The sequence below is a fragment of the Macaca fascicularis genome, chromosome 6, assembly GCF_037993035.2.
Source record: "Macaca fascicularis isolate 582-1 chromosome 6, T2T-MFA8v1.1".
Classification (NCBI taxonomy): Eukaryota; Metazoa; Chordata; class Mammalia; order Primates; family Cercopithecidae; genus Macaca; species Macaca fascicularis.
Genome location: NC_088380.1, coordinates 1,375,888 through 1,399,596, shown reverse-complemented (window position 1 = coordinate 1,399,596; position 23,709 = coordinate 1,375,888). Strand labels below are relative to the sequence as shown.

Below are 23,709 nucleotides of genomic sequence, written 5' to 3'. Positions count from 1 at the left end.
ACTCATCACCATGGCGAGGGCGCCAAGCCATTTGCCAGGGATCTACCCCCGTGGCTCAAACCCCTCCCACAGGCCCCACCCAGCACCGCGGATCACATCTCAACATGTGACTTGGAGGGGACATACACCCAAGCCCTGTCCATTCCCCTTACCTCGTTCAGGCTCAAGTGTGGCACCCTGAGGCACCAAGGGCCCTGCTGGGTGAGGCAGGCCCCAGCAGCTGGAGTTGGCAGTGGTGTCAGCGACTGTTTCCGGGGCTCTTTGAGCACCAGACCAGAACAACTCTGCTCCTGTCTTGTGTTTGCTGGAGTTTCGTCTGCACTGACCGTTTTCGTTTTTAACACCAAGGTTTAGAGGCAAAGCAGGCTGAAGCCCAGGCCTGGCAGAGCCTCCCTCCTCCCCAGTCGGTTGGCTGAGCCTGGCCCAAAGGGTGTGCAGGGATCTCCAGTCGGCGATGTCACTTGGGGTCTGATAGGTCCTCCGGGACTAAACAAACAAGGTCCCCTCAGCGTGAGGCCACGTGTGACATCACTGCACCCCCAGATGAATCTTCCTCGTGTGTCATCCCCAAAGCAAGTGCCACATGAGTGAGATGCAGTCATCGCCAAACCAGGGGCTGCCAGGCACCAGGCCAGGCAGTGCCTCCAGGGGCTCGGAAGTGCCTGGAAACGCTGTGAGCGCTCTGGCCTCAGGAACCCCGAAAATCCCTCCCTGTGCTCACAGGAGACACCACTGGGCAGTCCCGAGGGGTCTGTAAACACCCAGGAGCAGGGCACATTGTCCACAGAGAAGCAGCAAATAAGCTGGCAAAGGCCGTGGCTTCTCCACAGATTCCTGTTCACACAGAGCCCAGCTTCTCTCCATAAAGCTGGGTTCGCGCAGCCTCGTGTTCCTGTTACCGTGAACTGAACTTCGGGGTTTTCTTAGAGCAGTAAAATGGAAAAACAAAAAAGCCTACCTGTAATTATGGAGTTGTGTGTGTGCATGTAAATTTACCGTCCTCTAAGCCGAGACGAACAGGCGCACTTCCTCCCAGAGCCCCACGCAGGCAGCCTGCTCTCCACGCCTTCGGCCACGGGCTGGCGGAGGGGACCGACCGACCACAGCACCGACCATCTCTCTCTGAAAAGCTTGTTTTAATACAAGGTGTGGCATGGTACAAAATGCAGATATATTTATTAGGCCTGAAAAACATCTGTCACCAGTTGGCATCAATTTGCTTTATCTTTAAAAACAGAATGAGGAATGTAAACGCAAAACTGCTGTGCAGGCTTGCCAGATCCCGGAAAGCGCCCGCATGTTCCTGTTCGGGGTAACCACGTGGACCCCTGCAGGCTGCAAGACTCAGAAATGTTGGCACGGGCCCACCAGATCCTGGAAAGCGCCCGCACGTTCCTGTTCAGGGTAACCATGTGGACCCCCGCAAGCTGCAAGACTCAGAAATGTCACTGGGACGTCCTTCAACCCTGCAACCCTCTCCTGACCCTTGCAGGAGGACACACTTTTCTCCAAAGCTGACACGTCACAGAAGCCGCCCCGTGAGTGTTGGACAGTGAATGTTCAAGTCCCCGTGTTCTGGGCCGCACCAAGCGCAAGCCTCTGCCTCTCCCCAGCATCTGTCGCCCTGCCCCTCCCCGCCTTGACTGTGTCCTGCATCCACCTGAGCTGCTGTGGCTCCGGGACCAGGGCCTACCTCCACCGCCGCATGCTGCCCTGTGGCCCCTCCTCGCTCGTCGGGGCTCCCTGTGCCCTGTGGTCCCTCCTCGCTGGTCTGGGTTCCCCACTCTGGCACTTCTCTTTCTAGCGCTGCTGCCTTCTGCTACGTCTGCTGCTTGGCCTCCTGCAGGGAGCCGCGGATGCTCCCTGCTAAGCACAAGCTGCTTCCCCTTGGCCCTGTCCCCTCTGACTTCATGATGCACAAGCCAGGCAAAGCTTCAGCTTTTCCATTCGCTCCCAGCCTCGCACTGGGACAGCCTACGGAGGCCACTGCTTGAAGCCCGGGGGGAACACCCACCCCAAGCATCCGGGCGTTCCCTGCGCACTCTAGGACCTCATTTTGGAATTGTAAAGGAAAGTAGTTTTATGGGTGACACAGATGAGCCTTAGAGCCAGGAAACGCAGCGGCCCAGATGTGTTCACCGCCACGTGGCATCGAGGGCAGGAGAGCAGAGGGCCCCTGGGCCTTGTCCGCGTGTCCAAGCTGTGCCGCCTCCGTCACACCAGCACCTGCAGTCAGTTGCTGTTTGCTGTCGGAGGTTGGGGGTGCTGGGCTCCCCGTCCCGAGGGTGCGGGCCGTGGTGTGCTGGAGCGAGGTGTGCTTGGCGGCGGCACTAGGACGGGTGGAAGTGGTGGTGGTGGTGGTGGTGGTGGTGCTCGTGGTGGTGGTGGTGTTCGTGCCGCTGGATCACCGGCACCGTGTAGCCCTCTCCCGCTGGCGTGGGCGGCAGGTCCCGCACCACCTCGTGCTCCACTGCGGCAGGCTGGGCGTGTGGGGCCTTGAGTGGCGAGTGGCCCTCCCTGCCCTTTTGGCGGTACCGCTTGTGGCCGTAGGGTGGCGGTGGGGGCTGCGGGGGAGGCTGCGGGAGGTGGTGGCCGTCCTGAGGGGCCTGGGGGGACAGGACGGCCGGCAGGTAGTAGCTGAAGGCTTTCCCGGACTTGCTGCTGGCTGGCACCCCAGGCGGCTTCCCGGAGCCCTTGGGGGACTTGAGGAACTGCTTCTCCGGCCCCTTTGGCCGGGGCTGTGGGTCCAGGGCCCGGGCAGCAGGTTCCAAGGATGGCACGTGTTCCACCAGCACCTGCGACCTGCGGTGGTGCACGGCGTGTGTGTCCGGCTCTTGGGAGCGGGACCGGGCCTGGAGGTGCGAGGCCCTGCCCTGGGGCTCCTGCTTGGCTTGTACAGGAGGGGACCCTGCGGACACAGGTCAGAGTGTGAGGCCCTGGGAGTGCAGGCCCAGGTTCCCATCTCCTCCGAAACGGCCCAAGGCCCACTGGAAGAGCTGTGCCAGGTGTCCCATCTGAGGCCAGCCTGTTAGCCAAGTCTGCAGTCAGACGGCCACCAGCCCTGAAGGGAAGGGGCCCGGCCACCGGGGATGACCTGCCTGGCTCCACAGCTCCCTGCAAAGGCCGACTCCTCTAGCCCCATCCCCACTGCGTGTCCTGGGAGCGGAGCTTCTCTCCTCGCACAGCTGAGACCCTGCCTGGGGCCCCATGGCAGAAAGCCAGGTTATGTCAGGGAGGGCACCCCCAGGATTCACGTCCCCTAAACCCTCATTACAAAACAGATTCCAGAAGGACCCAGGGCTTCCACCTTCACAAGGTGCAGTGCAAGCCCCATGCACAGAATGGCCCAGTTCAGCGTCAGCACACAGCACACCGAGCCCGTGACCCCGATCCAGCTCCACCCCTCCTGCCCCTGGGGACTCCTGGAGCCGGGGTTAGGAGAGGGACTTGGCCCCAGTCCTTGGGAAGCGGCCTGGGCTTTAGTCCAATAATCTCCATGCAGGCCACACGAGGGTGCTGCTGGTCAGAAATAAATGGGTGCTGGGCAGGCTGCCAGCTGTCTACGCTGCTTGCCATCCACACTGCCTGCCGTCCACACTGCCTGCCATCCACACTGCCTGCCGTCCACACTGCCTGCCGTCCACACTGCTTGCCTGCCATCCACACTGCCTGCCGTCCACACTGCCTGCCGTCCACACTGCCTGCCGTTCACACTGCCTGCCGTCCACACTGCCTGCCTGCTGTCCACTGTCTGTTGTCCACACTGCCTGCCTGCCATCTACACTGCCTGGTGTCCACACTGTCTGTTGTCCACACTGCCTGCCGTCCACACTGCCTGCCATCCACACTGCCTGCCTGCCGTCCACAATGCCTGCCGTCCACACTGCCTGCCGTCCACACTGCCTGCCATCCACACTGCCTGCCGTCCACACTGCCTGCCGTCCACACTGCTTGCCTGCCATCCACACTGCCTGCCGTCCACACTGCCTGCCGTCCACACTGCCTGCCGTCCACACTGCCTGCCGTTCACACTGCCTGCCATCCACACTGCCTGCCTGCCGTCCACAATGCCTGCCGTCCACACTGCCTGCTGTCCACACTGCCTGCCTGCCGTCCACATTGCCTGCCGTCCACACTGCCTGCCGTCCACACTACTGGACAACCCCTCTGCTGAGTGAGCTGGTGATTCGACCCTAAAATACTGACTTCTCACCCCAAGGCAGGGTTTTCCTGAATGCAAACCCGTCTTCCATCTCATTTTGAACCAGGTACTCCCCCTGCCATACACACACACCTGGACGGGGCGCCCGCCTTGCTTTTGGGCGGCACCAACAGGTAGCCAGGAGGCAGTCACGACCAACAGGTAGCTGTGGAAGGACCTGGGTGCCAGGCGGGGTGGGGCAGGGTCCCCCTGCACTCAGGGCTGCAGGAAGCAGGACCTTCAATGGGCACCCACAGCCGGCGCCTCGCGCCCAGGGTGGCCTCCAGGACATACCAGGGCCGAATCTGGACGTGTAGTTCTCAATCCCGGCGAGGTCCAGGTAGTGGTTTCTGCGCTCCGTGTTCTCGTCCACGCAGTAGGGTCCCCGCTCTGAGCAGGGCTGGGGGTCAGCGCTGGGCCTCCTGCATGGAGCACAGAGAAGAGCCTGACCGCCGCACAGACTGGGCGGCACGTCCCCGAGGATGGGGTACCTGCAGCAGGCGGCGGACGTCCGGGGTGTGTCCTGACCAGCACCCACCTCCTCGCAGAGCAGGAAGAGCGGACGACTGGGCGCAGACACAGCCAAGTGCCGTCCAGAGAAACAAGGTCATGGCCGCCCCCTGGAACCCTGTGATCTCTGTCCCAGGCACCAGAGCTGCAGGTGCTCTAGGGAGTGGCTCATGCTGTAGTGGCCCCTGGTCACCACTCTGGGACCACTGTAGCCACTGCACCAGCCACTGCCCAGCCACCCTCAGCCACTGCCTGAGCCATCCCCAGCCACCCTCAGCCACCCCCAACCATTGCCCCAGCCACTGCCTAGCCACCCCCAACCACTGCCCCAGCCACCCCCAGCCCTGCTGCTGCCAAAGCTGCTGAGTGGAGCAACAGGGAGCCACGGCAAGTCCAAGCTGAGGGTGTCAAGGCTGCTGCAACTGCTGCCCCTCAAAGCCCTCTGCTCAGACAGACTCGGGGGCCCAGCTCAGCCACGGTGCCGGATGCTGGAAGGGCCCGTGCCCCACAGAGCTGCCGGCCCAGGTGCCCCCAGCAGGTCTGACCTAGAGGACAATGCATGGCCTGTGGCCTGCGGGAAACAGGGGTATGGCCAGGGTGCCTCTGCCTAAGGCACAGCCCCACCCTGGCACCCCAGCCCTCACCTGACGTGTGCAGACAACCTCCTGTCGGCCATCCTTGGCTCCTCTGGCAGTTCACTCTCTGTTCTGCAACGGTTGGGCTCCCGGTCTGAAAGGGGGGTCCTGCTGTCACTCACTCACTCCCTTCTTCATTCAGCACTAACTCATTCACTCATTCATTAACTCACTCATTCACTCATTCATTAACTCACTCATTAACTCACTCGTTCACTCATTAACTCACTCGTTCACTCATTCATTAACTCATTGACTCATTAACTCACTCATTCACTCATTCATTAACTTACTCGTTCACTCATTCATTAACTCACTCGTTCATTCACTCATTAACTCACTCGTTCATTCACCCATTAACTCACTTGTTCACTCATTCATTAACTCATTCACTCATTAACTCACTTACTCATTCACTCATTAACTCACTTGTTCACTCATTCATTAGCTCACTCGTTCACTCATTCATTCATCTGCTTACTCACTCACCCATCCATTCACCCACTCACTCCTCCATCCACTCACTTGTCCCTCCCTGTCCCCAGCACACAATTTAGGCCCCTGCCAATGTGGGGTAGGGTCCTGTGTGTGTGCTCAGGCCTCGCTCACCCTGGCCGGCAGGAGGACCCTCCTTCCTCTTGCTGGAGGGCTCAGGGCTGACGGTTAGCTTCACACGGAGGGTCTTGCTGCTGCCCGAGGAGTGGTTGACCGAGGCATCCACGACCTCATAGATGGTATGCATGAGGCTGGACATGTCCTGGGGCCCAGCATCGGTGTCACTGACAGAGCAGACCCCAGGGGATGCCACCCGCCCTCCCTGCCAGAAAACACACCCATCCCCTGCCCCTCCCCGCACCATCCTCACAGCTGCCGACAGACCTCAGGGACCAACACAGGCGTCTTCTCTGAGCAGCCTGGGTCTGCCTGGGAGGCCCTGTGAGTGCCTCCAGTGCCCTCAGGGCAGCCCTGCCGTGTGGGAAGCACAGCCGCAGAAATGGGCGGTGCAGGCTTGGCCCAGAAACACATGTGAATCAGGCCCTGGGGAGACGCAAGCCCAGCTGGCGTGAGGACCTCGCCGCAGACAGGTCCCCGCCCGCCCCTTGAGGTATGGCGAGGCCAGCACAGTCCATCTGTCCCTCCATCTGTCCCCCAGTCTGTCTACTACTGGGCCCTGTGCAGCCCTTCCTGTAGACCTGACACAAACACAAGCTCACCTACCTCCCTGGTGACCTTCCCACAGTTGTCAAAGTCGTAGAGCGTGAACGTCCACTCCTGGCGGTCGTCGTCCTCCACCGAGACATCGCACTGGAGTGCCTGCGGGGGACATGGGGGCTGGGACCTCGCCTCCTACCCACACCAACACGCCCCATTCCGTAGGGGGCAGGATCTTCTGGGGCCTTTCCCGGGGGTCCCTCATGCCAGCCAGGAAAGGGGGAGCCTAGAGGGCAGCGTGGCTGGAGCCCAGGCCCTGGAACCAGCAGATCTTTCTTGTCCGTCTTCGGCCCTCCTTGGGGGGACCCAGCTTTGTGCTCCGTGACTTGGTTTCCCCACAGTGACACCTGTCTCAGCTCATGCAAGCACTCCATGTCCCCCAGAAGGAGAAGAGGACACGCTGGCCGTCAAGTGTTGTCAATTCCAGAAATCTTGACTGGACACGGAGACCCCACCCCTCCCTCAGCCCTCCCGGGAAGCGGAAGCCCAGTGCCCTGTGCCTTGGGCCCGGTGCCCTGCCTCCAGTCGGGCTGTCCGTCAAATCAGCTTTGGCATTACTCCTGTAGTGCTAAGGGTACCAAGGCTGGGAATGCGGCTCAAGTTATTTAATGCCAGACCAGTCAGTTTTGGCCAAATTCACAGCAACATCCCGCACTTGCTGGCTCCTGCTGACTTTGGCTGCATATTCAAGTTTTGCTTCAGTGCTTTAAATGGGGTGAACTGTGGGGAAAACTGAGTGAACTACGTAGTGTCCACAGATGCCCATTTTAGGGCAACACACGCCTGTCCCTGTGCCCCCGGCCCCAGGGACGTGTTCCCGCAAGTGAGGCCGGAGAAAGACCTACGTCAATGTTGAGGTGCTGCCCGCCTCGTCCTCGTGGGCCCTCACGGTTTGCTGCCCTCTCTCCGTCATCTGCGCTGAGTTGTTGTCCTGGGCGCTCGCGGCCCTCAGCTTTCTCAGTGGGGAGTGCCACTACGGGGACAAGAGGTGGCGAAGGGGCTGGCAGAGGAGACATGGAGGATGTGGCCTGCCGTGGGGGGGGGGGGCGTCGCTGCCCTCCCCTCCCCGCACCATGATCCCATCCAGACGAGCCTGAGCCAAGAGCCTGATCTTGGGACCCCTGCAGAGGGGAGAGAGGCCCCATCCCAGCCAGCCTCAGCCGGGTGTGCCCTCCTCTCACCAGCCCACAGTGGCTCCCAACTGCAACCACCACCTCGGGGCTGGGGATGCAGCAGACTCCGAGGAGCACAGATAGGGGAAGACAGCCTGGGCCTCCAGGAAATGCTCCCTGTGTCATCATCAGGCCCCCTCCCCGTAGACACAGTCCCTACCGCCCTCCACTCCAGAATCCTGGCACTGAGCCCACAGGCCATGCAGGCCACCTGTGCACTGAGTGTGTCAAAGGCGGCCCCCTCCCCCAGCCTCTGGGCAGGATGGGTGAACAGCACTCAGGTTTCTGGGGCACAATTATTCCATTATTCTCTGGCACTTGCAAGCCGCGTCCCCAGGATAGGAGCATGGGCCTGTCCCAGCTTAGCACCTGCAGACAAGTGCACGTCGAGCCTGAGCTGGGACGACACTCTGGGCCTGCCTTCCCATTGAGGGGGGTCTGGGTGCCTCTCTTGGCTTCAGCAGCCATCTGAAGGTGACCCGGCTGGCTGACCTCCCAGCACCCTCCCACAGACCCACAGGTAAGCCAAGTGTCGACCTGCCACACGCCACAGGTAGGACTGGTGCCACGGAGACACACAAGTGGCAGGGACTTAGGCTGGGCCAGCATCTCACACATCCTCTGACCCAGGGCTGACGTGAAAATTCACAGGTCACCTTTATACAGAGCCACCCCCATCCACAAACACAGGCTCACAGAGACTCCAAACACATAAAGGTGATGCTTAGGGCTCTGGCCATGGGATGTGGGATGGGCCTTTTTCATCTCTGCTGCCAGATCCAGCTGCCAGTCCAGCGAGGACCCTGCGAGTTGTGCTGCCGAGCACGTTTCAAGAACAAGGTGCATCTGAGTCTGGGAAGCGCCCCTTGCCTCACACACAGGGGGGTTTTAAGGGTGGTTTTCTGGCGTTGCCTTGGTACGGGATGAAGTCTGCGAGGTTTGGGGAGGGAGGGCTGCGGGAGCTGCACTTACCCTCTAGGGGACACTGGTCCTCCCGGAAAGGCCCTTCCTTGGGGTTCCCATTGGGCAGCTCCTGCAGGAAGAACGGGGCAGTCAGCGGCCACACAGCTCAGTGGGCAGGCGGGGGAGACGGGCAGGAGCTCTGGGTGGCTGGACTGGAGCCTGACACTCGCCTCAAGCCTCCTGGGGCATCTCAATCTCTGGGTCCAGAAACACCAACCCTCTGTGCCCTACTCAGCCTCGGATTTTAGGAGGCAAAACACACAGACATTCCCGTGTTGTCAGGTTCCCCAGAGCATTTCCAGGTGGAAGACGCGGCTGCCTAGAACGACCCCTTCGGTCAGTCCTGCCCTGAGGATGCCCCTGGCCAGGGCCCCACGCTGGATCACCCTAAATACAAGAGGAGACACGCCTGCCCCTTTGCTCTGGGGCCTGCTCCCAGCACTGCCCCCCGGAGCCTGACACGAGGACTCCAGCCGCTGCCCCCACGGCTGCCCAGCACCCCAGCGTGCCTCTTCTAGGGCTGCCGGCAGAGACCAGTTACAGAAAATGGGGAAAAACTTCAAACACATCCCAGCGGTGTTTCTGCTGAGCCAAAGCTCACAGGGTCCTCATGAATTAGCTACAGCCTTGAGGACACGGAGGAGACAGACCATGGTCAGGGCAGGGGCCTTGCGTGGCGGTGGAGATGCGGCGTCCCTCAGCCCAGCACTCACCGCCCTGGAGCATTTCCTGAGAGCAGGCAGCTCTCGCACAGGCGGGCTGGAGGGATGGGCAGCTGTGTTTTTGCTTCTGATTCCAGGTCCCTGGAAAGCCGTGGAGAGCCCGCAAGGAGACAGAGCACAGAGCTGAGTCCCGTCCACCTGGACGGCCAGAGCCTGACCCTGGCGATGACTTTGGTGCGAGTTGGTGTCTCCGTGGGTGGACACGGGACCCCAGGGCTGCCCTCATGGTCCCCACGCTTCATCCTTTCCTCCTGACCGGGGTCACATGCCCTTCATCCCTTCTGACCTCCTGGGGGGCTACCGGCCCCACTGGGGTCCCTGGGGTTCCTGGAGTCTGGCCCGGGCAGGAGGCTGAGAGAGGTCACCCTCGAGGGCACCTGGACCCCCCCAAGCGCCTCCTGCCACCGTGGTCATTGGCCAGGGGCCAAGCAGGGCATGCTGGAAGGTTCCAGGCTGGCTGGCTGCCACCCCAGACCTTGGGCAGGGAGAAGGACTGGACCCCCATCCACACATGGACACTAAGGTGACGCTGCCGAGGCTGAGTATGGTTGAGTCAGACCCAGACCCCCAGCCCTCCTTGTGGCTGAGCCAAGGGCCCCCTGGAGCTGAGGTCTCCTGCCGGTCACCCAGGGAGGTGCCAAGGCAGGGTAGGCAGCTCCCAGTGGGAGGCAGGAGAGCTTGCCCTCATTTTAATAAGAAACAAAACAGCTGATTATTAAAAAGTAGGCCTCCCTCCTGGGGGCTGCAGTCCCGACATTCCGGGACTGGCTGCTGCGGAACTGAGGGGCCCTATGAGCCCAGCCTGGCGAGGCCCTCGTACATCCACACAGCAGGGAGGCACCGCTGTGAGGTAAAACTCTGTCCAGGTGGACACTGGCATAAAACCAAATCATCTCTAAAACCCGGGCTGTGGTTATTTATTTTTTTTCAAAATTAGAATAATGGATGAGGCTGCAGTCGTAGGCTTCTGTGGAGTGCAGAGCAGTGCCCAGAGCCCCAGAGGTGCAGCCCCCATAGGCACAGCATCCTCGTGGGAAGGACCAGGTGCCGGGAGCTCCAGAGCCCCTCAGGTGGACTCGTCCAGGTGCTTGGCGGCGGCTGCCAACAGAAATGGTGTCATGAGGGCAGCCAAGGCCCCCCAACGCCCAGGCTGAGGGATGTAGGCACTGTCACTGTGGAGGGCTGGTAGGGAGGGGAAAGTCACCCTAAATGCTGAGGTGGGCGCCCCGAGGCATCCCTGTCCACCCCTGGGAGCTCCAGCCCAGACCTTCTCTGGGACGTGGGGAGGGTGCTGGGGGGCTGCACCACGCAGGGTTCTCAGTCCCCCCACCCCACTGCACCACAATCCCCCACCAAGTGCCCAGTTCACCTCCCATCAGACCAGCAGGCAGAGCTCAGGCCTCCTGCATGGTGCTGGGTGCCCCAAGCCTCTTTACAGATGGCAGTGAGGTGCCCTGGGGCCTGAGGGCCGGCACGCACAGCACTCCTTGCTAAAGAGCCCTAAATGAAGTCACTCATGGAGGCCACATTGCTGTCCAGATGGGGGCAGCAGCAGCGGCTTCCTGGAAAGTGCCAGAACTCATAGGAGCAGCCGGGCAGCGAGTTGGGCGGGGTGGAGTAATTTTTAAGGGATTTTTAAGTGTTTCCCACGATTTGCTGAAAATGACAAGTGAGAAATGGCACATCACGCACTCCACGCATGATGTCAATACAGCGAACATGCAAACGCCGTCCATGTCATGTGTCTAAAAATTCTGAGTGCACTTGTGGGGGATTTCTCTTTTTTTTTTTTTTTTGAGACGGAGTCTCGCTCTGTCGCCCAGGCTGGAGTGCAGTGGCGCAATCTCGGTTCACTGCAAGCTCCGCCTCCCGAGTTCACGCCATTCTCCTGCCTCAGCATCCCACGTAGCTGGGACTACAGGTGCCTGCCACCATGCCTGGCTAGTTTTTTTTGTGTGTGTGTATTTTTAGTAGAGACAGGGTTTTGCCATGTTAGCCAGGATGGTCTCGATCTCCTGACCTTGTGATCCGCCCACGTCAGCCTCCCAAAGTGCTGGGATTACAGGCGTGAGCCACCGCCCGGCCACTTGTGGGGGATTTCACTGGTTACAGACAGGAGTCTAAACTTGCGAGATGGCAGGAGGAGGGGTGCAGCTGTTCAAGACAGAAATCTGCACAGACCCGTGGTTTGATTTCTGGAAACGCTTCCCGCACTACACCAACCAGTCAAGCTACAATAACCAACCAACACTGTAATAACCAACCAAAACTACACCAACCAGCCAACGCTCTACCAACCAGCCAATGCTACACCAACCAGCCAATGCTACACCAACCAGCCAACACTACACCAACCAGCTAACGCCACACCAACCAGCCAACACTACACCAACCAGCCAACGCTACACCAACCAGCTCATGACCGAGTTCCTAACACAGAGGAAAATCCCATTTTAAAAAATCCACTTATACCTCAGCCCTAGAATTCTCAGCCCTCGAATGCACAGTGTTTTTTCTAAGCCACAAGTCAACAGCTGCCTCCGAGATGCAGAGAGGATCAAACGGGAAGAAATATTTGCAGTCAAAGCCACACCGGTCTCTGTGGCTGGTGATTTCATCGAATCCGTCCTGGTTGCATAAAATTGCCCTTTAATCTATGCTGCCTCGGTTAACTAGAAGGCCAAGAGCTTTAATTGCAACTTATAAAACCTGCCCCCGGGCCACTGGCCAGATGTGCGGCCCCTCCCCACTGAGGAGACTTCCTGAGAGGCCAAGTCTGCACTCGGGACCCCGGCAGGCCTGGCCCAATGTGCCCCAGCACCCACCAAAGCCTCAGCTTCCCAGGGCAGGCGCCCCTCCCTGAGATGCAGCCCCCACCTGGCCTCGCCCTCCCGAGGACCCACCCTCCCCTCACTCCCTCCCAAGGGCCCAACCCCACCTCAATCCCTCTCACCCTGCCCCCAGTGAGAGCCTCCTGTGACCCCCCAACCTGTTCCACCCCCGCCCCGTCCCAGCTGCACTTCCGGCTTAGGGTGCCTGGGCACCTCCTCTAACCTGTCCCACTGCCCTGCATCCCTGAGAACCCTCCATGTCAGCAGCAACTCCACGGCTGGCCTTCAGGCCTCCCTATGCCCGCTGTCCCCTCCTGCCCACGGCATCCTCCTACAATGCTGGGCGCTCTCCTGGCCCCTGGGAGGACAGGGAACCCGACCATGGGCCTGCCCCGTGGGGCCTCATCCCATAAGGAAAGCAGCCGCATCTGCCTGAGCAGCTCGACCCCACTCCCTCACTCAGCATCACCTCAGATTTGGGAGGAGGGTCTGACCCCAGGCCACGGAGGCCAGAGCCCACAGCCTCACAGCTGCATGAGCGGCAGGTGTCTGTCACACGGCGTCAACAGGTGGCCTTTGCTCCAGGTCCCATGGCCCCGTGGGACGCTCACAGAGGTCACTCCGGTCTGTGGGCCAACAGCCCCAAGGCCACTGTCCATGTCCCTGCCATGACAGTGAGGACATCTGCTCCCCGCCACAGGCACCAGGCTGAGTGCTTCGTCCTCCCAGCACCCAGCTCCCGTCCTGGTCCCAGCCCAGATGGTAAGATGCAAACCACAGCCTCCACAGGCGGCCAGCCACGGAGAGACGCTCACAAAACAACTCCCAGCTTCCTTAGAAAAGTCAAAAGGAGCATGTTCCCGTGTCCCGTGTGCCAGCACTCGGCAGCGCCCAGCAGCTGCAGCACCACTGCCCCCCAGAGCCGCCCCGTCTGTCGGAACCCCTGGAGGGGCGCCAGGCAGCTGCATCACAGGTATCATCCTAGTGGCCTTCAATCTGGAAGTGCCGGTGCAGGCGCCTCTGGAAGGCACCTGGAGTGGGCAATGTCCTCTTCCCACTAGACAGGCGGGCACGGCCAGGCACCTTTCCCAGGTCTCAGAAACGCAGGGAGGTGCCGTCCCCTCCTGGGCCTCGTGAGGGCAGCTGTTGGCCACAGCCCTGGTGGAACCCCCGGCGGGAAGCACACGGGTGGTCCACAGTGAAGTCATGGCCCCTGGGTCACGACCTAAGCCCTGGTCTAGGGTTCTGGAAATACCAGCCCCGATAAACAGGCAAAGGCTGTGGCATATCCAGGAGGCCAGGCTGGGAGCATCCCCTGGAGCCCACCGTCTCCCCACGAGTTGGGAGGGTGGAGGTGATGGGAGCCGAGGCAGAGGAGAGGGAGCAGGGAGGGAGGAGAGAGACAGAGAGGAACGCTTCGGAGAACGGGGTGGTGTGTCGGGCAGCACTTTCCAGAACTCGGGGCTCCCAGGTCCCTCTGGAGTGGATGTGGAGCCCCAAGTCTGGGGCGTTGTCCAAAAGGCGCAGCTCCTGCTCCACCCGATGCGGGACGGGCCTCTTCTACAGCGTCCATCACCACCAGCAGCGCCTGGTGCCCCTGGATCCACAGGTGCCTCCCGCGCTGTACCCTGGCTCCCCAGTGCCTCAGCCGCCTTGCACTGTGGTGGGGACGGCCCTGTCGGGTGGAGCCCCTGGCTGGAAGTTCCTACCACGGGGGAAATGGCCTCGGTGCACCTCCCTGTCTTTGGCAGGTCAAGCAGTGGCTCTGGAGTTGCACCCAGGGGGCCTCCAGGAGCTGAAAGGAAGGGCCGAGGCGCCGGCCTGGCCCATGTCCTGCGGTCATTGCCGCCACCCCCGTGGCCACCCTGTTCTGCAGGCTAATCCTGCAAACTGGGCTGCCTTTTGCTGGGCAGCAAAGGCCCGAGGCTTCCAGAATTATGGGGCTGTCGTGGCATCGAGGGCAGGTTTGTGGGGCTCAGGCAGGACGCCAGGTGGTAAGGAGCGAGGTGGGCACCTGCCAGGCTTGGGCTACAGCCACCACTGCCTCAGGGCAGTCGGGAGGTGCCTGGAGTGCAGCTGGTCAGGACCAAGGCCATGTCCAGGCCAGCAGTGACCTTCTGCCTCAGAAGCTGCGAGAACGCTGGACGTGGTGGGATGAAGTGAGTGCCCAGCAGGCGGCTCAGGGAGGGGAGCTTCAGGACATGGCACATGGGCTGGAGCTGGGCCTCTCGGGAAAAGGCTGAGGGTGATGCCAGGATCCCAAGGAACCCAAAGGGCTGGGACACCTCACAGCAGGTGGGAAGAGCAGGGACAACAGGCTGGGACACCCATAGCTGGTGGGAAGAGGAGGGACAAAGGGCTGGGACACCTCACAGTGGATAGGAAGAGCAGGGACAGCGTCACTGGCAACTGGCGGACAGGAGCCAGCAAGGTCAAGGGTGCAGGTTTTGGGGCTGAAGGACAGCCAAGGACCCCTTTTCGGCTGGTGGTAGGGGGAGGGTGGGAGGGCACCTTAGGAGACAAGGTGGAAGGTGAGGCCGGCAGGAAACAGGAAGGAGGTGGGTTGGGTCACAGCAGGCTGCAGGCGGCCCTGGGGGAGGGGCCAGAGCAGCAGGGAGAGGGCCTGGGGCCTGGTGGGGGACGGTGGTTTCCAAGCATTTGTAAATGCAAAGACCACCACCCCACCCGCCTCCTCCCTGCTGGGAGCTCAGATGCAAAGACGTCTCTCCGAAATGTCACCGTGGGGGGGACCTGCCACCAGCGTCTGCAGAAGAGTGTGTTTTCTTACAGGGAGGTGCTGGGGCCCACTTCTGCTGGGCCGCCATGGGATGGAATTTGACTTCAAGGTGATCCGCCAGCACGCCTGTCTGGAAACCCTGCAGCCGGCTTTGAAGTCAAAGTCTCGGTTTCAATGGCTAAACAGTTTCAGATGTGACAATGTAGTTTTATGGGCTTAATAATTCCGACACATGTGCAGCTGGGGCCCACAGAGGCTACAGTAACACCGCCTGCTGCCGGTCCCTCCAGGCTGTGCTTGCTATTCCGAACTTCTGGTTCTAAAGTGAAAGATTTAAGGACGATGAGACTGAGGCCCTGTGGGGAGGGGCTGGGGAGAGCCAGGTCGGGGGGAGGGGCAGGGGGCCGGGTGGAGGGGGGCCGGGCGGAGGGGAGGGGCGGGGGGACTGGGCAGGGGAGCCAGGCTTCCCACGCAAGCCCAGGATACATTCAGACGGAGCCTCCGGATCTGAGAGGCATTTGCAGATTTTGCCCATCCGTTCTTCTGGGTTAGGACTGATTTGAGAGATCTTTTAGTAACCACATGTGAAATTTATATCTAGAAAAGCAGTAACTTTGGGGTCAAAAGGCCTCCTAAAATACTCAGATGTCCTCATAAGCTAGAGTTCTGCTGCAACTTAACTACCTGTAGGCCCAGAAAATACAAATGTTTCCATCTCCCTCTTCATCCTGCCTCACAGCAGCTTTTCATCATCTGGATCGTTTAAATGGAGGCGCCACATTCCCCACGCCCCTCACTCCCTCACTACAGGGCTTTTGTGTTGGCATCTGCCCCCTCACCCAGTAAATGCCCTGAGCCCAGGGAGGGTCTCTGCAGGGCCTACCCCTGCCACGAGGGTGGACGCTCAGCCTAAGGGGATGACTGACCACACCAAGGGGTCAAGGGGCACCTAGCCCAGCCACGGCGCACCCTTACAAGTGGAAGTGAAGAGATGAGTTACAGCGACAGGCCCAGGGCTGCCCTGCCCATGAAATTAACTCCAATCTAAACATATGCAGAGAAAAAAAAAACATGACAAGCAACATGTGGTCAGTGAGACCTGGCTTTACAACCAGGCAGCCGAGCTTCCCTCCCCCCATGTTTAGAGAGAGGGACTCAGGGAGCACTTTACCCGCATTAACCGACTTGGACGGGAGGGGGAAGGCGTCAGCGCCGCTGAGCCCACACCTTGGCTCAGGAATGGGAACCCACAGCCCTCCCAGAGACTCCACTGTCAGCCAGGTGTGGCTGAGGCTGAGCAGGGTGACCAGGGCCAGGGGTGGAGAGCGGGTGCCTTGATATGAAATGTTTTCAGCTCAGGTATTAAATACAGACCTATGTACGTGTGTGTGTAACCTGTATACATGGATGTATACACGCGTGTACTCACATATGTGAACACATCACACATACACCTACATATACACGTGTGCCTCTGCCCAGATAATAGAGGTGTGATCATAAATTCTGCCGAAACTTTATGCCCTGCTTTTTACTCTCAGCATCCTGACGTCCTGACACTGAATGTTAACAACCATTTCACAAACTCATCTGCAGGTTTTTCTTCTCCCAGTCACGCCTGCTACTGTCTTTGTCTTCAGAGCTAATGATCCCCAATGTCACAGAAAAAGGAAAACCAAGGGTGAAGACCTTCCAAATTCAGCTGCCACCCTCAGCTTACATCCAGGCCACAGAACACACAGAATAAAACCACGACTCAGGCCCTGAACTTCCGAACGGCTGCACCCTCGGCCGCCCCAGTCAGAGGAGGCTGAATTCCAGCGGGATTGAAAGCAGACCCGAATCCACTTCCCTTCTATCTGAATTCTTCCCCGGGAAAAACCCACTGGACGTTTTTGTTTTCTTTCATTCACATTAAAGCCTCATGTTTCCTATTTCAAAGGAAGATTAGTTCCAAAGCTGGAAAGAACCCTGCTGCTGAAAGGACACAAAGATAGATGTGTACCCGCCCCCCACCCGCTACACCCTTGTTCTGCTCTCTAATCTTTGCACATACCAGAGATTTCGTAAGTTCTGTGAGTACCTGGTTTTCTGCACGTACCAGAGATTTTGTTTTGCACATACCAGAGATTTTGTAAGTTCTGAGGCAAGGTCACAAGACGTGTTCAAGTAAGATAAACTCTTGCTGCCATAAACCTGCTCTCCCGCCTCAAAGTTTGAACCAAAATATCAGAAATGGCGGGAACCAATCATAGTTAGCCAAATCGCCTTGTTCAAACACTAGCCAATCATATATCTGATTTGTATAATAACTCTATGCCCACTTTTCTTAGACTATACAACACTGCTCGGAGCTCAGTGGGAGAGCTCTCCTGCCCGTCTCGTTTCACGAGCGAGGGAGAGTTCCAGGTTCGAACCTGTAATAAAGATCCTTGCTGCTTAGCTTTGACTCTGGACTCTGGTGGTCTTCTTTGGGGAATAAACGGTCTGGGCATAACAAATGGGGGCTCGTCCGGGATTTCCCCCAAGCCCACCAGACCCCCAAGTCAATGGATCTTAATCTGTAGGTAAGCCGGCTTTGTCACTGTCTCTGTCTTTGTCTCTGTCTGTCTCCCTGAAATTTCGCGAAATCCGTAATCTGTAATCTGTATTGGTCTGTTTTATAAGTGGCATGGTCTTGGCGGACGCGCTAAAAGACAGCCACTCGGGACTGGTGGGAGACGTCCCCCAGTGCCCATCTGGGGGCCTCCATCCTTGGTTGCCCCGTCTGACTCAGGTCGGAAGTCCGACACGCGCTCGCGAAGGCTCATCGTTTCTCACTGTCTGTCCGTTATTGTTAAGTGTTAAGTGTAAGTCCAAAACGAAACATAAAACCTTTTCTTCCCCTTCCAGGACCGGACCTGTCGGATACTCCCCTCTGCTTCACACTCATTTTCGTCCCTCCTTCTCTTTGTAGGAGCAGTCCAAAGATGGGCAACAACCAGAGCACGCCGCTCTCACTCCTTGTTACCAATTTTAAGGATGTGAAGGCTCGGGGGTGTAACTTAAGCGTAGAACTAAAGAAAGGAAAGCTAGTTACTTTCTGCCGTTTGGAGTGGCCCTCTTTCGGCGTAGGGTGGCCCTCCGAAGGAACTTTCTGTCTCTCTATTATTACTAAGGTAAAAACTAAGATTTTCCTGCCAGGGCAGTCAGGACATCCTGATCAAATTCCTTATATTCTAGTGTGGCAAAATCTTGTGGAAGACCCACCGCCCTGGATAACTCCATTCATCCTTGAGCCTTGCAAGGTCCTAGTAATGCGACCTACAAGACAAAGGACTCTCTCTGCTCCCTCGGCCCCTGTGCTGCCAGACAGCCAGGACCCCCTAACGTTAGAACCCACACTTCCCCCACCATATCCGCACCTTATCCCGCAGGACCCAGTCCCCCAGGGTGGTGCTTCCGTAGAGGGAAACTGAGAAGCGGAAGCAGCCAAGAGCGAAAGTAACCCGGGGGGGCCGGCCGGCCGAACGCGAGGCCGCGTACTGCGGGACCAAGCTTTTCTGACTCCCTGACTCCACCTATTTCTCTCAGAGAAATAGGATCGCTCGATGATACCGGGCTCTCCCGTCTCATGTATTGGCCTTTTTCCACTAGTGATTATACAACTGGAAGTCCCAAAATGCTCGGTTCTCCGATAATCCCAAAGATCTAACCTCGTTGTTAGACAGTGTCATGTTTACTCACCAGCCAACCTGGGATGACTGTCAACAGCTCCTCCGAATCCTGTTCACAACGGAGGAGCGGGAAAGAATCCAAGTTGAGGCCAGAAAGCTGGTTCCAGGAGATGACGGCCAGCCAACTGCAAATCCTGACCTCATTAACGCGGTTTTTCCTTTGACCCGGCCCAGATGGGACTACAACACGGCAGAAGGTAGGGGACGACTGCTCATTTATCGCCAGACTCTAATGGCGGGTCTCCGGGCTGCAGCTCGCAAGCCCACCAATTTGGCTAAAGTATATTCTGTGTTACAAGGTAAGACAGAAAGCCCCGCTGTGTATTTAGAGAGATTAATGGAAGCTTTCAGACAGTATACCCCTATGAACCCGGAAGCACCGGAAAATCAGGCTGCGGTAGTAATGTCCTTTGTAAACCAGGCAGCATCAGATATTAGAAGAAAACTCCAGAAATTAGAAGGTTTAGAGGGAAAGCAGATTCAGGACCTCCTTCAGATGGCCCAGCGAGTTTATAATAATAGGGATACTCCAGAAGAAAAACAGTTCAAGGCAACCAAAGAAATGACCAAAGTTTTAGTAGCAGCTTTCCCCCAGGCAGGGAATGGCCAAAGCAGAAAGCAGACAAAGCAAGGCTCTAGGCAAGGATTAGAAAAAGATCAGTGTGCTTATTGCAAGGAACGTGGTCACTGGATTAAAGACTGCCCAAAGAAATGGAGACCAGCTAACCCTACCTCTGTACTCGTTACCCAGGACTCTGACTAGGGAAGACGGGGTTCGGACCCCCTCCCCGAACCCAGGGTAACTTTGCAAGTGGAGGGGTCCCCAGTTCGCTTCTTGGTCGATACTGGGGCGGAACGCTCAGTCCTAACCAAACCAATTGGAAAAATGTATAAGAAAACATCCTGGGTGCATGGGGCCACAGGCATCAAAAAATACCCCTGGACAACCCAGAGGACTGTAGACTTAGGAACGGGAAAAGTCTCCCATTCCTTCCTAGTCATCCCAGAGAGCCCCTGCCCTCTACTAGGGAGGGACTTGCTGACAAAAATGGGGGCCCAAATCCACTTTGAGCCAGAAGGGCCCAAGATAACTGATTCCCAAAACAGGCCAATATCTATCCTGACTGTCACCTTAGAAGATGAGTACAGACTCCATCAAGAGCAAAAGCCCCCCGATCAGGAAATTGACTCTTGGCTCCAGTGTTTCCCTGAAGCGTGGGCAGAAACTGGGGGCTTAGGGCTAGCTAAACATCGACCTGCCATATTTGTGGAAGTTAAGCCAGGGACGGACCCGGTTCGGGTTCGGCAATATCCAGCCCCTGGAGGCAAGAGAAGGAATTACGCCCCATATCCGCCGACTCCTAGACCAGGGAGTCCTACGGGCTTGCCACTCATCCTGGAATACTCCGTTACCTGTTCGTAAACCCAACAGTACGGACTACAGGCCAGTACAGGATTTAAGAGAAGTTAATAAAAGGGTCATGGACATACATCCCACTGTGCCCAATCCATACACCCTTCTGAGTGCTTTACATCCTGAAAAACAGTGGTATACCGTTCTTGATCTACAAGATGCTTTCTTCAGCCTTCCTCTGGCTCCCAAAAGTCAAGGACTCTTTGCATTTCAATGGATGGATCCTGAGAGGGGCATCAACGGTCAGCTAACATGGACCAGGCTGCCACAAGGGTTCAAGAACTCGCCAACCCTGTTCGATGAGGCCCTTCATGAAGATCTGGGTGAGTACCGGCGGCAACACCCTGAAATAACTCTTTTGCAATATGTTGATGATCTCTTAATAGCAGCCAGATCCCCGGAAACTTGTGTTCAAGGGACTGAGGACCTCTTGAAGACCCTGGGGGAGCTAGGCTACCGAGCCTCAGCAACAAAGGCTCAGATCTGCAAGTTGGAGGTAACTTATCTGGGGTACCTATTAAAAGGGGGGCAACGCTGGCTAACCAAAGCCCGAAAGGAAACAGTCCTACGCATCTCTAGACCCCAGTCGACACGGCAAGTGAGAGAATTCCTGGGGTCGGCAGGGTTCTGTAGGTTATGGATACCCGGATTTGCTGAGTTAGCCAAGCCCTTATACCAGGCAACAAAGGAACGGCAGCCCTTCAATTGGACGGAAGAGGCTGAGCTGGCCTTTCAACAAATCAAAACTGCCTTGTTATCAGCCCCCGCGCTGGGGCTCCCTGATGTCTCCAAGCCCTTCCACTTATACGTAGATGAAAGTAAGGGTGTTGCAAAAGCCGTGTTAACATAGTACCTAGGCCCCTGGCAGAGGCCAGTTGCCTATTTGTCAAAAAAATTAGATTCAGTGGCTGCTGGCTGGCCACCCTGCCTGCGGATAATCGCGGCGACCGCCCTAATGGTCCGAGACGCTGATAAACTTATCATGGGGCAAGAGTTGCGCGTTATAACCCCGCATGCCATTGAAGGTGTCCTCCGGCAGCCGCCGGACCGATGGATGAGTAACGCCCGGCTCACCCACTATCAAGGACTGCTGTTAAACCCCCTCAGAATAACTTTTCTGCCCCCAACCTCTTTAAACCCTGCTTCACTGCTGCCAAATCCAGACTTGGACGCCCCATTCCATGAGTGCACTGAGATACTGGCTCAGGTGCATGGGGTGCGGGAGGACCTGCAAGATCGTCCGCTCCCCGACACAGAACTCACCTGGTTCACTGATGGCAGCAGCTACGTCCACCAAGGCCAGCGGTATGCAGGAGCGGCTGTAACGTCAGAGACTGAGGTAATCTGGGCGGAACCCTTGCCTCCAGGGACATCGGCCCAAAGAGCCGAACTGATAGCCCTCACACAGGCCCTCACTCTAGGGGCAGAGAAAAAACTAACAGTATACACGGATAGCCGCTATACTTTCGCTACTGCGCACATACATGGGGCCATCTACAGAGAAAAGGGACTATTAACAGCCGAAGGCAAAGAAATAAAAAACAAGCAAGAGATCCTAGCTCTATTAACTGCTTTGTGGAAACCAAAGAAATTGGCTATCGTACATTGCCCTGGGCATCAGAAACCAACTACGCCAATTGCTCGAGGCAACTTCTTAGCCGACCAAACCGCAAGGAGCATAGCAAAAGCTCCCAGTCAGCTCCTCGCGCTCCAGCTCCCCGATCCTGGCCCGCGAAATTTGCCATGTTTTCCCGACTATACCGAACAGGATCGCAAATGGATGAACACGCTTCCCCTAAAACAGGTTAAAAATGGGTGGTGGACTGATATAAATGACCAAACCATCCTACCAGAAAAATTAGGACGGCAGGTGTTGGAACACATCCACTGGACAACCCACCTGGGTGCCTGGCGAATGATGGACTTAATCAGGCACACCAAGTTTAGAATCAGGCGCATAGCTGAACTGGCCAGCGATGTCACAACAAATTGCAAAGCCTGCCAACTAAACAACACTTGCCCCCAAACCCAGACCACCACAGGAATTAGGTGTAGAGGAACTAGGCCTGGTATCTATTGGGAAATAGACTTTACTGAGATAAAGCCTGGAAAATATGGGTATCGGTACTTACTTGTCTTTGTAGATACTTTTTCAGGATGGACAGAAGCGTTCCCAACTAAGAGAGAAACTGCTCAGGTTGTAGCAAAGAAAATTTTGGAAGAAATCCTCCCCAGGTATGGCTTTCCCGTCCAAATAGGGTCAGACAATGGACCAGCCTTCGTTGCTAAGGTAAGTCAGGATTTGGCTTCCATTCTTGGGGCAAATTGGAAATTACATTGTGCTTATAGGCCCCAAAGCTCAGGACAGGTAGAAAGGATGAATCGGACTCTGAAGGAGACCTTAACTAAATTGACCATGGAGACTGGCGCTAATTGGGTAGTACTTCTCCCCTACGCTCTGTTCCGGGCCCGAAATACCCCTTACAGACTGGGCCTCACACCATATGAAATCATGTATGGCAGACCCCCACCCCTGGTCCCCAGTCTAAAAGATGACTTACTCAAACCTGAAACTGAAAATGTCTCTGAGCTCCTGTTCTCCTTACAAGCCTTACAGAAAATTTACCAGGAAATTTGGCCCAGACTACGAGAACTGTACGAGGCAGGACCTCCGCCGACACCTCATCCGTTCCAGCTGGGAGACTGGGTCCTAGTCAAGCGCCACCGGCAAGAAACTCTTCAACCCAGGTGGAAAGGACCACTGCAAGTACTCCTGACTACTCCCACCGCTCTCAAAGTAGAAGGCATCGCTTCGTGGATCCACTACACACACGTCAAACCAGTGGACCCAACATCCGACCTTCTCGAGCCGTCTGGAGCACCGGTTACATGGACTGTAGACAAAGCTAAGAACAATCCCTTAAAGCTAACCCTGCGCCGTCACCCACATAGCCGTAACCATGTCTAGCTTGCCTATGCTTTTATGCCTTATACATCTGACTCTCCTAACTGCTGCGCCGTCTAATCCCTATGTCTGGAGGTTCTGGCTCTATGAGAACAAAACTCACCCCGGGGAAACCCCCCAAGCGGGTAAACTGCTAGCTAGTGCAGACTGCCCCCCCTCCGGGTGCAATACTCCAATTTACCTCAATTTCACTAATTTCCAAATTGCCCAACCGGGGATACCCATGATTTGTTTTGAATATGATCAGACTGAATATAATTGTAAGAATTATTGGTGGCGCCAGAATGCAGGTTGCCCATACCACTATTGTAAAATGCACTCAGCCAGGGTATGGGACGAATACCCGAGAAAGTCTAACCTCCTCAGGACTCGCTACCCGACAGGGACTCCCAACATATTCACTTGGATAATAACAGATCCAGGGCACTCCCGGTGGACATCGCCCCAACATGGGGCAGTCTACTACGATGCCAGTAGTAGCTGGCCTAGTAGCCACCTGTACTTGTGGCGGAGTCTAGTCCAGATTCGACCCTTAATCCATACACAAATCCACAGACAGGAAACCAAGCTATCACAAGACTTGCAGCCCTTCTCCTGGCTAACCCTATTACAAGAAGGGCTAGCATTCGCC

At 57.3% G+C, this 23,709-nt stretch overlaps 1 protein-coding gene across 25 annotated transcripts in view; it reads right to left on the bottom strand.

Annotated features, from left to right (window-relative positions):
- Positions 1-1,119: 1,119 nt before the first annotated feature.
- Positions 1,120-23,709, bottom strand: part of NKD2 (NKD inhibitor of WNT signaling pathway 2) — a 35,046-nt gene continuing 12,456 nt past the window's right edge. The window contains exons 4-11 of one of the 25 annotated variants that reach the window (XM_073993110.1): positions 21,377-21,530; positions 8,703-8,763; positions 7,404-7,558; positions 6,565-6,660; positions 5,956-6,103; positions 5,356-5,440; positions 4,496-4,692; positions 1,120-2,908 (exon numbers count right to left, since the gene is read on the bottom strand). In XM_073993110.1, coding sequence (XP_073849211.1) covers positions 2,331-2,908; positions 4,496-4,692; positions 5,356-5,440; positions 5,956-6,100 — 1,005 coding nt within the window. In that variant the 5' untranslated portion in view covers positions 6,101-6,103; positions 6,565-6,660; positions 7,404-7,558; positions 8,703-8,763; positions 21,377-21,530 and the 3' untranslated portion in view covers positions 1,120-2,330. Of the gene's footprint in view, positions 2,909-4,495; positions 4,768-5,355; positions 5,441-5,955; positions 6,126-6,174; positions 6,385-6,564; positions 6,661-7,403; positions 7,559-8,702; positions 8,764-9,406; positions 9,497-21,376; positions 21,531-23,709 lie in introns of those variants that run through there. The other 24 variants (XM_065546065.2, XM_073993105.1, XM_073993109.1 and 21 more) reach the window with 24 other exon arrangements.